The following is a 15,740-nucleotide window of genomic DNA, read 5'->3' as shown; positions in this document are numbered from 1 at the left end:
AAGTCCAAGTCTATTGCAGTCTTGTCGAGACTAACAATAACAACAACAGACGTACTGTGCGGGCGGCAGGTGCTGGAGGCGTGGCCGCGGTGCAGGCCCAGGTGCTTGGCCATCTTGTCCCCGGTGAGAGAGACGAAGCCACACTGCGTGCACACCAGCTCATAGCAGCTGGCCGAGAGACAGACAGACAGACAGACAGACAGACAGAGAGAGAGACAGAGAGACAGAGAGACAGAGAGAGAGACAGACAGACAGACAGACAGACAGACAGACAGACAGACAGACAGACAGACAGACAGACAGAAACAGAGAGAGACAGACAGACAGACAGACAGACAGACAGACAGACAGACAGACAGACAGACAGACAGACAGACAGACAGACAGACAGACAGACGTATCAGTTTCCAATGTCGGTATTACATGATATATACACATCTGAGCTCATGTGGTATTAGTGTTAACTAGCAGCATGGATCTTCAAAAATAAAATCCATCAGGCTATATTCAAACTGAGCTCCAGTTAGCCACATTGTACGTGATGAAAAAAAAGGATAGAAAGAAAGACAAAGAGTGAGAGACGGAGAAATAGAGAGAGACACACACACAGACAGACACACAGACAGACAGAGTGTGAGCGTCAGAGAGTGAGAGGCAGAGACAGAGAGAGAGAGAGTGAGAGACAGAGAGAGAAAGAGTGAGAGAGAGTGAGGGACTACCATGGTGGAGGTCGTTGATGCAGGGGAAGCCTTTTCCCTCTTTCTCTGGCCAAGACGTGGTTTCTGCAAATCACACAGAAAGAGAAACGCATACCGGTTAGGTGAATTATAACGTACACCGTGACGCGACCCAGCACTCAGTGTGTGGTAGGGCTTTGACTACGAGCTTCGTTATTTGAATATAATTCGAATATCAAAAAATAAAACAAAATTCGAACGAATATTAGGCAGACCTTAATATTGGAACCTGTTATGGGCAGGCCAAGAGGGAGAGACGTCGGAGAACCTGACGCAGTCGATTCATAAAATTGTAATGACCACGGAAGAGGCAGTGAATGAAGTATTGATTAGACAGCGGTTTATTAGAAACCTAATAAACCGTTGGAACACGCAAGACCGGTAACCATAGCAACGCCGGTAAACAAACCTCGCAAAGACCAATCCAGGTCTTACTGAAGGGATTTAATGGTCAAAATATTATTAATAAATATTCGAATATATTCGAATATTAATATTAATAAACAAACAAACTTCGAAAAAGATTTTTGGGCAAAAGTCAAAGCCCTAGTGTGTGGTATATGGGACACTGAGGTTAAGCATATCTATCTAGGTGGCAGTAGCTCAGGTGGTAGAGCGGGTTGGCTGGTAACAGAAAGGTCGCTAGTTTGATCCCCAGCCCCTGAGCAAGATCCCTCACCCTGACAGCTCCTGACGAGCTGGCTGTCGCCCTGCTTGGTTGACTCCGCCGTCGGCTCTGTGAATGCTCTAAGTTGCTTTGGATAAAAGCGTCTCCCTAAAAAAAAATCCCCTAAATGTAAATCTATCACTGAGAGAGAAACCTGATGGCACACGATCACCCACTCGAGATTTACCGACGAGCTCAATGAATACACGCAGTGGAACACGAGAGGATAACGATTATACCACAAGACGAGAGAGAGTGACAGACGCGGGGAAACGACAACCGTTTTCCAGTGGACTCGCCGTCGGTGGGCCGGCCGGCGAGTCTATTAGTAAACTTACTAGTAAAATTATTAGTAAAATTACTAAAAGAAACACAGACAAGATGAGCAAGTGACCCGTCTTATACCCAGGAAACCCGAAACACGGCAGAGAGAAGGGGAATCTGAATGCAACTGCGGTCATGAAATATACTAATAAAAGTTATTTAGCCACTTAAGGTTTGAACATGCTGGGAGTAGTATTGCTGAAATGACTACACGTGCAGTGTATAGGATTAGCTGATTAGCTTTACCAATTGTAGTAATATAGCCCATAAATATATAACGTTAACCAATATTTCTTAGTGTCATAGGTACATCCTTTGTTAATATTGCCATCGTCACACATTGTTTACCCATCGTTTCTGTTCCTTGCGGTGAAGTTTTCCCCAATCAAAACCATAACTTTAGACTCTAGTGCTTACGAGGCTGAACTTTAAGTGGAGGCGGTTTTACGCAGCACCCCGTCTGGTCCCAGTCTAGACTGGGCACGCTCTGACCTGGCAGACAGGGACCAGGCGCCGGGGGGTAGATGCCCTGTCTGGGGAGGGGCTCGTTACTTATGGTGTTCCCCAGGGAAGCGTACTTGGCCCTCTGTTATTCCCACTCAACATAAATGACTTGAAGAGAGCAATGCTCAGGCCATCGTTTTCTCTCTGCTGATTTTTTTTGTGTCCAACGTCAGCAAGACTGAGGCGGGAATCACACTGAGTAAAAAATCTGAATGTTTTCATAACTAATCCGACTTGGCGGTCAGCCCGTGACGTAAAGTTCCCGAATATACACGAGAAATAGGGAATAACACTCAATCACTTGCTTGCATTTAACATCACTCAAAGTGGATAAGGCAAAAATATAAGGAACACAGATCCAAAAAGAATATAACCTGGAGGGAAGGACATGCGATGGCCAGGGAGTCAGACGAAACAAACCAATGAATACTGTTTGGACTACTCTGCGATGGACCGGAGTCTACCAGGCTCGTATCTGTGTCCGTCCCTGTGTAAACCAGTGGCACTCATTCCCATCAGCCATCTCTTTGTTTTGTTAAACAGAACGTAATTGTTTGGTTTGAAGGTTTCAAATTCCCGCTCGAGTGAGACCCTGCCTTATGGGGTACCCAAATAAACATTCGGAAACCGATTGGAACCTAATCAAGTTATTTTTCCGTTCCGATTCCGGGAAATGTAATAAACGTCTCTCTTCTGGAGCAGTAAATAGGATTACGTTTTCATTTACCTTGACCTGGACCCCAATATAGATAATTTGTAATATAAATACATACAGAAATACTCAGTAGAAAACACCAAATAGGAAGCATCAACTTAAAATGTAAAACCATATTAGGGAAGCAGGGGTTATGAAAGGGGCGGGGCTTGTGGCGAGTGTGGGCGGGGCTTACTGGATCATGTGGGAGGCGTAGGCGCAGGAGCAGAAGGTTCTGTAGGGACACAGCAGGCAGGAAACGGAGGCGGGGTAGTGGCTGGAGAAGTCGGTGGTGGTGTTGCCGCACTCCATACACAGCAGCCTATCACGCTCCTCCGCACTGGGAAACAGGAAGTACAGAGACATTACACACACACACACACACACACACACACACACTAATACATACACAGCAGCCTATCAGGGACCTCTGTACTGGGAAACAGGTAGTACAGAGACATTACACACACACACACACACACACACTAATACATACACAGCAGCCTATCAGGGACCTCCGTACTGGGAAACAGGAAGTACAGAGACGTCTCTATATACACATACGCACTAATACACGTTCTGGGGCACAGATACAGATTCATTATATTTAAAGGCATAAACATATTAATTATACACGCAGACGTGTGTATGTGCGTGTGTGCGTGTGTGCGTGTGTGCGCGCGTGCGTGTCAAGATGTTTGAGGCTAGGTAAGCTACGATCCTTCCGGTAACCAGCAGTCTTTCACTTTGTGAAATAATTAATTTTTGGAGGTGCTGGAGGTAAACAGCTCCCCGTCTGGGGACGGGCTCATCGACCTGTTCCCGAAGGGGGGGGGGGGGGGGGGTACTTGGACATCCTTCTACATATGTCTTTCTACGTGTTTTTGTGTACGCTGATGACTCCAGTCTCCCACGTCAGCAGGCCTGGGTCGGACAGCACACTGAGAAGGGACTGAACTGCCGGCTACAGGAAAACCAATTATCCCCTCAATCTCGGCGAAAACGTTATCAATTATGTTTCGGTCTAAACAGACTCAGGAGTGGGTCCGACATCAGCATGTTGACGGGAAACGTCATAGCAACAGAACCAGCAGGGAGCTTCCCGGGGTAGTACACTTGACGGTCACCAGGGGGGGCGACAACATGGCTGCTAAGAGGCCGAGAGTCTACTCACTACGCTCCTGGAAACACCGATCGGAAATGTCTGCTTGCTGTGCGACAAAATGGGGGCTCAGGTCACGGTTCAGAGAGGCAGTGGAGCAACTGACTGACTGGGATATGTTAAACTCCCAGAGGCCGTGACCTCAAACATCTGCCTTCTGTGAGTGCAGCTGTACGCCAACACACACCAGGATGGATTGTAACAGCAACACAACCATGGGCCACAGCCAGACTGCTCATTGGGAGATGGGATGAAGAGTGGAGACAGGGACAGGTCTACTGGCCAAGTACACAGGATTAATGAGGCCAGAGAGCCTTACTCTGAAACAGCCAGTCTCAGCCAACGACGCCTCTTGTGTAGAGAAGGGACAACCGGAGGTCACAAACTATTATATCAAATCTCCCCACTATGAGTATGACCTCAGACAGGCCAACGACCGGACAGTCAAGAAAATGCAACGGTTCTGACTCTCTGACTCTGACCCCCCCCCCCCCCCACCCCACCCCCACCCCCACCCCCCAGCCATCACATCTCTCCTCTCCAGCCTGGACAGAGACACTAGGCCTAAAAAAAAAAAAAGTTTGGTTCCTGTTGGTTGTCAGTTGAGGTCATGGGTAGGTAGGGAATTTGTTTTATTTTTTTATTTTATTTTTTCCAGCGGCAGCGAATGATAGGTAGGTTGTTTTCATTTAAAAACGAGAAAATTCGCTCATCCTTGTACAGAATGAAGAGGTGCTGTACCAAAACGTAATTATAGTTTGCATCAAATTTTTTATTTTATTTTTTTATTTATTTTTTTATAAAGCTCATAAAATAATTTGGGTCGCACATACATTGACAGGGTCGGTCGGAAACCGGAACCAAACAAAAACATTTTTTAGGCCCTACCCCTATAACCCCCAGACAGCCTCCTCCCACCCATCAGAACTGTCTCTGTCCTGGAGGGAGACAGGAGGGCCAGCCCTCACTGCAGCTGGACCTGACGCTGTCTCCCCCTCCACGCTGGAGGGCAGTGAGACCGGCTGTCTAACCCTCCACCCTGGAGGGCAGTGAGACCGGCTGTCTAACCCTCCACCCTGGAGGGCAGTGAGACCGGCTGTCTAACCCTCCACCCTGGAGGGCGGTGAGACCGGCTGTCTAACCCTCCACCCTGGAGGGCAGGGAGACCGGCTGTCTAACCCTCCACCCTAGAGGGCAGTGAGACCGGCTGTCTCACCCTCCACCCTGGAGGGCGGTGAGACCGGCTGTCTCCAGTGTTCAGACGTCCTTAACACCCCGTAAGAGGGCTGCGTGGTGCCTGCACAGATCCAGTCCCTGGTTGCGTGGCCTCTCGTTGCCTCTTTCGTAAGTTGCCACTTTTAAATGTTGTCATTTATATTGTTTGAATTTCTTCTTGCTCAACCTTTTGTTAATATTTGGTTTAAACTGTGTTGCGTCATGGCTTTGATGAATCAACAACACTTTCTTTGTGTATACTTGGGATACTAACATAACACAATAACAAAATGTATTAGTAACAGAATGTGCAAAGGAATATAATTATTCATATTGAATTGTATATATATTATTATTATGTATATTTTCTGCCAAAACGATGACAGACAACAAAGCCAAATGGATTCAAGGGAACGTGGCCAATTATTTTGACCTTGTTGGGATTTAGCGTTTTGACGGACACCTGTCAGGTGTGGCTGTCGGGTGACTCCTGGACCTCCGCACGCAATGCAGGCGCAGGTGCTACGTTGAGTAGGTGTGGACGACACATAATTTACACCCACACCCACACACACACACACACACTTCATTGTCTTTATTTGTGTCCGCATTTATAAAATACATTGCAAGGGCACAAATATTTTCAGTTGCTTTTGATGCCCTACATCCTCGAAACAACATGTTGCAGTACTTGAGTCAAACATGCACAGAATAGACAATACGTACACATGAGCTTATTCTGCACACAGTCTGTTAACAGACAGAGAAAATCTATGTGTACAGAAAACACCTCCTCCTCCAAATAGCTCGGCTGCCTATAATGGAGGAGATTGATCAATATGTTGCAAGCTGCTTGGCTTTACATTTGGACAACCTCATAATTCTCAAGCCTCTGACCACCAGCCTGTGGACATGACCTAGGCTGCCGAAAATAAAAACGATAAGCTGGCATTTATAGCCTAAATGTATGATGGTTTGCACTAATGGTTGGTATTTAACTTGTTTAGTAAGGAAAGCTTCCTCTAAACTTGAGTCAAAAGTGCAACCAACTTCCCATAGGAAAACCTCTGTTATTCTCATCAATCACAATGACATCCGGTGTATTTGCTGTTATACCTTTAAATACATGGGGGTCATTGCATTGGAACATTTCTGGTTTCACACATGAATGTTTGTAGAACAAAACAGAGGAAGAAAACATGGGTGACACATCTTTGGTGATAATGTCAACAATCCTGTCATGCCTGGCTATGTATAGTCCTAGGTAAACAGTACAACCGTTTAAAATGTGGGACATAGACTCTATGGTCTGACGCTGTCCATGGTGTAGACAGTGAGAGTCATGATTATTGGGATACCAGATGGACAGATTCAGTTTAGTTGGCAGCACCTGGAGGCGAGCCTTTATCGTAAAGATTAGGATTACCTCATCGATAGCTGCATTTTTTAGAATTGAGTGGGACACAGAGTGATCAGCTGACTGGAGGCAGGCAAGCTTCCCTTGCAGCCTCAGTCCTGTCCAGCGCTCCTTTCTCTCTTGCTCTCTGAGCGTTAGAAAGTGCGCGCGCGCGCCGATGGTGGGGAGCACGCTGGATGTTCCGTCGCGGCTCACTGTTGCGCGCACATTTATTGACAGGTCCGTGATCACAGACTTGGAGACGCTCACCGTCTTTTCCACTCCAGGGAAACACCAGTCCAGTCACACAGGTCGTTCAGATCGGGCCAGTCAGAGTTTACGCCAAACCCTGGTGCATTGGTGTCCAGTTTACCACTGGGTTTCTTTTTAAACCCAAGGAAGCTGGGGAGGTCGCACGTTTTCGGGACCTTGCGCCGCTCCAGGTCGAGAATGAGCGAGGCTCTGGCGATCTCTCTGACTGCCTGATCGTCGCTGTTAAGCATGTTTAATAAATGGGCAAGGCGTGTGGAAATATATGTCCATTCAATGTCTGTTATCCCCAGCCCCCCCTCCCACTTACTGTGAAAAATGAAGTCACGGGTTGTGTGTGTGCTCATGCCAAACCAATCTCTCACTCGTTGTACAGTTTTGTTGTTGAGTTCGTACAGTACAGTGTTTCCCCTACCATTGTTCAGGCCTGGCGGGCCGCCAGGCCAACGAGCGCCCCCGCAAGGCCAACAACAGGCCAAAAAAAAAAAATGAAAAAAAAAAAATGATAAAAAAAAATGATTAAAAAAAAATAAATAAAAAAAAAAGAATATGCGGTGTTGCGCGTGCGCAGATTATGCCCCATCATAACGGACAATCTGACAGCATTAAGTTATATCATCATTAGCATGGCACTGTCACACAAAATTTGTACCGGCTGCCAAATTTGTACCGGGCGCGTCATCAATACGTAATCCATTCCAAACCTGCCCGGCAACAGATGATCAGATGATTAGAACCTTTCGAATGACGTGAAAGGTTCACGAACATTCGCGAACCTTCTATCTAGCAATCCGTTATCTGTATTGTGCTATTTCGTCCTTGACCTGCTTTAAACACTCAGTTTACTTGCTAAATTTGATTAAACAATGAAATACAATACAAATATAAAGTAAAAACAAGTGTTATCTAGCGATCCGTTTTCTGTATTATGTTATTTCGTCTTTGGCAACATGAGCGCAAATGTTTTTTGAAACCTGCCCGGCAACGGACGACGCGATCATCTGTTGCAGGCAGGTTTGGAATGGATTACATATGGATGACGCGCCCGGTACAAATTTGGCAGCCGGTACAAATTTAGTGTGACAGCACCACCAAAAATTGTATTGTAAATAAAATTAGTTTATTGTTAATAACGTGTTTATTGAATCATTATCAACTTGTGATAGCTAAGCAAGTGTTTTACATGGAAATAACCAACAAATACTCTAGCATCCCGTGAAAAATGACATCAGCTCTTACCACCGGGCCTAAAAAAAATTCTAGTGGAAACACTGCAGTACCTTCTTTGGTATGTGAACATTGGAGAAGAGATGGTGTATTTTGGCCAGAGCAATCTGCCCGATCGCCTCCAGTTTCATAACCAGAGGAGAGGAGTGTATCATGTCCAGCCTGGCCATGTAGTCTGTGACAATCTCGTCTACTTGCGCTGTCCACTCCCCGGCGATATTGAATTTATGGCCGAGGAAGCTGTATGTTTCGTGGCGCGGAAAGACTCTGATTGGTTCATTGTTTATTGTGAATGTTGGGATTGTGTCTGATTTGGCATGATACCAGCGATTGCCGCCACTCCTCCTCTCGTAAAAGACAGCACATTTTGATTGTTTCATCTGTAGTCCAAACCACTCTAAAAAAGAGTCAGTCCTGGAAAGCATGTCTTTTATAACGCCTTCGTGTCGGGAGCATACGACCACGTCGTCTGCGTACCCCTGCACAGGGTTGGGGGAGCAGGTGTTAAGGGGCGCACACTGGCACATCCACCGTATCCATCCATTGATTGCCAGCACAAAGTTCACCGCGCTCCACGGGCAGCCCGTCTTTATACCCAGTTGTGATGGGATTGGGTGCGTGAGCTGTTTGCCGCATATCACTTGGATAAAGGAATCCTTATAGACGTCTTTGACTATGTCTATATACACCTGAGGCAGATGTATTTCTTCCAGGGATCTAAACATAATGTTGTGCGCCAGGGTTCCAAATGCGTCACGGAAATCTAAAAACACTGCGTAAAAGCGGGATGAATCGTGTTTATAATCATCAATGCCGGTCTTAAGGCAAAAACTATGTTTATTCATCCCTTGCCTTTCTATGTAGGCTTTCTGCTTTGTGGACAGAATATTATTTTCCACTAGCCACGGTAGAATACGGGAGAGGATGCATTTCATGAGCACCTTATAAACTGTTGGGAGGAGGGATATGTCTCTCCATGTAGTCGGGTCGTCTGGGATGTTTTTTTTTCGGTATTCTGTGATCGAGAGCCCCTTTCCATGAGTCGGGTACTCTCCTGTTCTCCAGACATACATTAAAGATTGTTGTTAGAGTCCTATATGAGTTTGTGCTTTTGAGTGTTTCATACGTGACCCCATATACACCACTTGCTTTATAATTAGGTAAACTGTCAATTACCTTTTTCACCTCTTCTTCGGTGAAATGTGCAGTGTTAGGTAGATGCTCTGGTTCGGATGATGGTATCAGGCCGGACCAGGGTAGGGGTGGCAGGGGGGCTGCAGATGACGTTTGGCCTTTCCCTTGGCATTAATCCTCATAGTAGGGCTGAATGTGTGCGATGTTACTGGAGCAGGGGGGCGGGGCGGGGTACTCGCTATTATTCAGAATGATTTGTATCGCTTTTGTTCTTTTGTTTTGCCACAGAAATTAAAGTTTATTGCGTTTTACTTTCCTGGAATGTCGGCTTTGTGTGGCCCCAAGAGAGGGCTGGATTATATCCCTTACAAAGCGGAGTTGTATCTCAATCCAGGAAGCGAGTAAAGCTGATGTTAATTCCCCAGGGAAAGGTTGGCCCAGTGGAAGTTTCTTCAGGATGCGTGCTGTGTATTTCAAAAAAGGCTCTCCATATGATAATCCACTGAATATGCCATTCTTGTAGAACACGCCGTTGAGAAGTGATATTAATCTCATCCACTTGCCCGGGTCTGCAGACGAAAGGAAGTGCTGTTTTTGCTGCAATTTCTTTGTATCCAACGTCTCTCTAAACGCCCTTTCTGCCATTTGGAAATCATTCCAGTGATGTTCAGTCAGTGGTCCAGAGAATGTGGAAAAGTCTGTGTAGGGATTTGATCTACCCATAGCGTCCAGAGTAGGGTCGTGGACAGCCCATGCTTGTTGGTAGATCCTGCCGCTTCTCAATGCTTGTTTGTAAGCACCTCTTAACGCCGTCACGGCGCACATGAACAAGTTTGTAGAACATCCCAGCAACTGACTACATTAACGGCGGCAGTTACGACGGGTGCGGTTGTTTACGTTTTTACAAAAACAACATTGGCGTCGAGCGATGCTTCATGACTGAATGTCTGACTGACTGTCTGTCCGACTGACTGACTGAATGTCCGACTGACTGTCTGTCTGACTGTCTGTGTGTCTGTCTACGTGTGCGTACAGAAAGGCTTACCTCTCGGTGTCACTGTTGTCCTGGAGCTTGGCCCCGGTGGGGGCGGGGCCTGGCGGTGTGGGGGGGTCCGGGGGGCTGCTCTCAATTGGCTGAGGCTGTGGGGGCGGGACGACGAGGGGCTCTCTGAAGTGGCTGGAGGAGAGCTTGCCCCGCGAGGGGAGGGGCAGACTGTTAGGCTTCATCCCCACGGTCTTGATGGTCACCTAGGAAACGGAGACAACGGTCAAAGTTGTGCAATAGGGCAGCTATTTTGCCAGCTTTTTTATTTGTTGAAAAAACGGTTGGCTCAACTTTTCCCTATTACAAAGAACGCTAGATGTGAACACGGCCTTAAGGGTTGTATCAGCGATTCTGGTTGCCCCGACTTTCGTTGCGAGATTCCAAACAAACAGAGCCAGCTAGCCCCTCCCTCCCGCGTTTTGAAAATTATTATGGATTGGACGTGCATGACCATGAACGCGCGACGCATACGACACTCGAAGGGTCGCGTGGCCCAGGCACGAGCGCAAAACACCACAACACCCACCCCTTGTCTGTGATTGGTTGCAACACTGTTTATTTTGATTTTGAGGTGTCGGTGGTACCATTTGCTTTTGTGTGCGATCTCGGAGCCTAGGCTGCCTAGAGAGACGCGGTTTTTTGACGGCCTGCTTATGGGGCGTGCAGCTAGCGGATCGTGAGGGAAAAGCAGATGAATGTGATACTGTATGTTTCAATCAGAATCGCTGATACAACCTTTAATGGTACGCTCTCCACCCGGTGGGCCACCGTGCTGCCCCAACGCTCCTTAAATCCAACCAAAAGCTCCCTGACTAAATAGTTGAATTTCAAGCGTACAACACATGTAACGATCAGCCAATACTAAAGCATTAAGGACCTTAATAAGGCTCCTTTATCAGGCTTTTATGCAGAGCACTCATAACGTAAGGCTAGACGTCGAGACATTATGAATGCTCTGCATCAGAGCCTGATCAAGGTCCTAATAAAGACAATGTCTGAGTCTCAAGGACCGGCCGTCAGTCTGTTGGCCCCCTCGCTCTAACGGCCTTGACACCCCAACCAGATTATCGGCGGTCGGACAGTCAGGGTCGAGAAAAGGCAGTCGGACCGATTTGGTCATACAATTACAACAATGGCATTTAGCAGACGCTTTTATCCAAAGCGACTTACATCGGTTAATAACACGTTGACACACCGACGGCAGAGTCAACGAGTCAAGAGTCAAAGGCGACAGCCAGCTCGTCAGGAGCAGTTAGGGTTAAGTGTCTTGCTCAGGGACACATCAACACCTAGCTAGTAGGAGCTGGGGATTGAACTAGCAACATTTCGGTTACAAGACAACTGCTCTACCTCCTGAGCTAGGCCGACCCCTCATGGGGTCATGCCGCTGTCACCATACAGACTTAAGGTCAACGATCTCGCCGGAATGTCAGACGGCCGATAATCTGGTAAGTGTGAGGGCCTTCAAGCCGACTGCGTTCCCAGACAGACGGAGGGACGGACGGACGGACGGACGGACGGCTCCCCCTGTTGGTCAGTCCTCGCCGTACTCTCTTTAAACAGCCGTCATAGTCCTTAACTCTCGCGGTCTGAACACCAGCGCTGGGACCAAAGATGGCCGCCAGGTGACCCTCTGTGGCGGGCAGGCGGGGGGCTGGGGAGGGGGAGGGAGGCGGTTACCATGGCGCCAGGGGGGAGCCCGTTCAGCTGGTGGGGGCGGCGGAAGCTGCGGTGGTGCTGCTGCTTGTGCTCCTGCAGGGACGTGGGGAGGACGAACTGCAGGCGGCACTTGGCGCACGGGTGGGACTCCTTCAGCTGGGGGGGGGAGGGACACGCACGCGCGCACACGCACGCACGCACACACACACACACACACACACACACACACACACACACACACACACACACACACACACACACACACACACACACACACACACACACACACACACACACACACACACACACACACACACACACACACACAAATGTAACCATGGTGTCCCACATTTTAAAGCTTTCAGATGAAAAGGCCGTAAGAGGGACAGAGAGGATGACCCTTTCTAATTGGTAAACGGACTGCATTCATACAGCACTCTACTCTTCTAACCAGTGGCCACTCAAAGTGCTTTACAACATTGCCCAACACTCACCCATCCATGCACACATTCACACACCGACGGCGGTGTCGACCACGCAGGGCGACAGCCAGCTCGTCGGGAGCAGTCAGGGTGAGGCGTCTCACTCAGGGACACCTCGACACTCTAGCTAGGAGGAGCCGGGGATCGAACCAGCGACCTCCCGGTTACCAGCCGACCCGCTCCACCTCCTGAGCCACACGCCGCCCCTCTGCACCCACGGGAGGTCCTAACAGAGGCGGGACTCCCCCGGGCTGAATACCTTGTGTTTGTCCATGTGGTTCTGGAAGCCCTTGATGTTGTTGGTGACCTTGAGGCACAAGATGCAGAGCAGCTGGCGGCGGCCTGAGTGGTAGCACCTGAAGTGGTGCAGGACGTCAGAGTAGAAGGACGAGCGATACGAACACACCTGGGGACCAATAAGAGTGGGGGGGGGGGGGGGGTGAGCCAATGAGGGCCCAGAGAAGAAGAGGAGGGGGCGGGGTCAAGGAGAGAGTTTAGTCAAAAAAGAGAAGAAGCTAATAATGTAAAGTTATCAATCCGTCAGTGATAGTCATCAAGGTGTTCAATGTTTTCTCATGTGTATGGCCCTTTGTCGCCCCCTGCTGTTAGATGGATGTGGCCACAAGAGCCTTATTGTCCTGTTGAATATCATTATAAGGCCTAAAATTTGGTTCCTGTTGGTTGTCAGTTGAGGGGGTAGGTAGGCAATTTATTTTATTTTTTCCAGCGGCAGTGAATGATAGGTAGGTTGTTTTCATTTAAAAATGAGAAAATTCGCTCATCCTTGTACAGAATGAAGAGGTGCTGTACCAAAACGTAATTATAGTTTGCATCAAAAAAAAAAAATTTTTTTTTTAAAGCTCATAAAATAATTTGGGTCGCACATAAATCGACCAAGTCGGTCGGAAACCGGAACCAAACACATTTGTTTTTAGGCCTAATGTAAGAATTATCATCATAGGGTTTAGTGAGTCTGATCCTTCCAGAAGACACAGCTATCACATACTACAACACTAGCTTTACTTTGGCACTGTGGAGGTTCCAGGCAAGCTGGCTGTTTCTAGCTCCTGTAGGTTTCTATGGCTGTAGGGCATGAGGTGGAGGTGGACTAGTGAGGTGGAGGTGTGAGGTGGAGGTGTGAGGTGGACTAGTGAGGTGGAGGTGTGAGGTGGAGGTGGAGGTGTGAGGTGTGAGGTGGAGGTGGAGGTGTGAGGTGGAGGTGGAGGTGTGAGGTGTGAGGTGGAGGTGTGAGGTGGAGGTGTGAGGTGGAGGTGGAGGTGGAGGTGTGAGGTGGAGGTGGAGGTGTGAGGTGGAGGTGGAGGTGTGAGGTGGAGGTGTGAGGTGGAGGTGTGAGGTGGAGGTGTGAGGTGTGAGGTGGAGGTGGAGGTGTGAGGTGGAGGTGGAGGTGTGAGGTGGAGGTGTGAGGTGGAGGTGGAGGTGGAGGTGGAGGTGTGAGGTGGAGGTGGAGGTGGAGGTGTGAGGTGGAGGTGGAGGTGTGAGGTGTGAGGTGGAGGTGTGAGGTGGAGGTGGAGGTGGAGGTGGAGGTGTGAGGTGGAGGTGTGAGGTGGAGGTGTGAGGTGTGAGGTGGAGGTGGAGGTGGAGGTGTGAGGTGGAGGTGTGAGGTGGAGGTGGAGGTGGAGGTGTCAGGTGGAGGTGGAGGTGTGAGGTGGAGGTGTGAGGTGGAGGTGTGAGGTGTGAGGTGGAGTTGTGAGGTGGACTAGTGAGGTGGAGGTGTGAGGTGGAGGTGGAGGTGGAGGTGGAGGTGGAGGTGTGAGGTGGAGGTGTGAGGTGGAGGTGGAGGTGTGAGGTGGAGGTGTGAGGTGGAGGTGGAGGTGGAGGTGGAGGTGTGAGGTGGAGGTGGAGGTGGAGGTGTGAGGTGGAGGTGTGAGGTGGAGGTGGAGGTGGAGGTGGAGGTGTCAGGTGGAGGTGGAGGTGTGAGGTGGAGGTGTGAGGTGGAGGTGGAGGTGTGAGGTGGAGGTGTGAGGTGGAGGTGTGAGGTGGAGGTGGAGGTGTGAGGTGGAGGTGTGAGGTGGAGGTGTGAGGTGGAGGTGGAGGTGGAGGTGTGAGGTGGAGGTGTGAGGTGGAGGTGGAGGTGTGAGGTGGAGGTGGAGGTGTGAGGTGGAGGTGTGAGGTGGAGGTGTCAGGTGGAGGTGTCAGGTGGAGGTGGAGGTGTGAGGTGGAGGTGGAGGTGGAGGTGTGAGGTGGAGGTGTGAGGTGGAGGTGTGAGGTGGAGGTGTGAGGTGGAGGTGTGAGGTGGAGGTGTGAGGTGGAGGTGTGAGGTGGAGGTGTGAGGTGGAGGTGTGAGGTGGAGGTGTGAGGTGGAGGTGTGAGGTGGAGGTGGAGGTGTGAGGTGGAGGTGGAGGTGTGAGGTGGAGGTGTGAGGTGGAGGTGTCAGGTGGAGGTGTCAGGTGGAGGTGGAGGTGTGAGGTGGAGGTGGAGGTGGAGGTGTGAGGTGGAGGTGTCAGGTGGAGGTGTGAGGTGGAGGTGTGAGGTGTGAGGTGGAGGTGGAGGTGTGAGGTGGAGGTGGAGGTGTGAGGTGGAGGTGTGAGGTGGAGGTGGAGGTGGAGGTGTGAGGTGGAGGTGTGAGGTGGAGGTGGAGGTGGAGGTGGAGGTGTGAGGTGGAGGTGTGAGGTGGAGGTGTGAGGTGGAGGTGTGAGGTGGAGGTGGAGGTGTGAGGTGGAGGTGTGAGGTGGAGGTGTGAGGTGGAGGTGTGAGGTGGAGGTGTCAGGTGGAGGTGGAGGTGTGAGGTGGAGGTGTGAGGTGGAGGTGTGAGGTGGAGGTGGAGGTGGAGGTGTGAGGTGGAGGTGTGAGGTGGAGGTGTGAGGTGGAGGTGGAGGTGTGAGGTGGAGGTGTGAGGTGGAGGTGTGAGGTGGAGGTGGAGGTGGAGGTGTGAGGTGGAGGTGTGAGGTGGAGTTGTGAGGTGGACTAGTGAGGTGGAGGTGGAGGTGTGAGGTGGAGGTGTCAGGTGGAGGTGTGAACCGTAAGGTGGAGGTGGGGCTTCACCTGGCAGACGTAGGGCATCTCTCCCGGCTTATGGTTGGTCTTCATGTGGTTCAGAAACTCCATCTCGTTGTCAAAGACCCACTCACAGATACGACACACGGCTGGGGGGATACACAAGATAAGTAAGTCATGTTGTTTGTAGTTTAGTTAATAAAGTGTTGTGTAGTTTGTTGCGTCATTAATAAGGTGTTGCGTAGTTTATTGTGAAGTTAATAAAGTGT

General features: G+C 49.5%; 1 protein-coding gene across 1 annotated transcript in view; it reads right to left on the bottom strand.

Annotated features, from left to right (window-relative positions):
• pogzb (pogo transposable element derived with ZNF domain b) overlaps positions 1 to 15,740 on the bottom strand; it is a 32,619-nt gene that overhangs the window by 6,192 nt on the left and 10,687 nt on the right. Inside the window, exons 8-14 of the mRNA XM_056592343.1 lie at positions 15,520 to 15,620; positions 12,776 to 12,922; positions 12,056 to 12,190; positions 10,376 to 10,578; positions 3,123 to 3,266; positions 720 to 782; positions 56 to 168 (exon numbers count right to left, since the gene is read on the bottom strand). Coding sequence (XP_056448318.1) covers positions 56 to 168; positions 720 to 782; positions 3,123 to 3,266; positions 10,376 to 10,578; positions 12,056 to 12,190; positions 12,776 to 12,922; positions 15,520 to 15,620 — 906 coding nt within the window. The remainder of the gene's footprint in view (positions 1 to 55; positions 169 to 719; positions 783 to 3,122; positions 3,267 to 10,375; positions 10,579 to 12,055; positions 12,191 to 12,775; positions 12,923 to 15,519; positions 15,621 to 15,740) is intronic.

The sequence above is a fragment of the Gadus chalcogrammus genome, chromosome 6 (genome assembly GCF_026213295.1).
Source record: "Gadus chalcogrammus isolate NIFS_2021 chromosome 6, NIFS_Gcha_1.0, whole genome shotgun sequence".
Lineage (NCBI taxonomy): Eukaryota > Metazoa > Chordata > Actinopteri > Gadiformes > Gadidae > Gadus > Gadus chalcogrammus.
The sequence above is the reverse complement of the archived record's forward strand: the minus strand, read 5'-3'. Positions and strand labels throughout refer to the sequence as shown.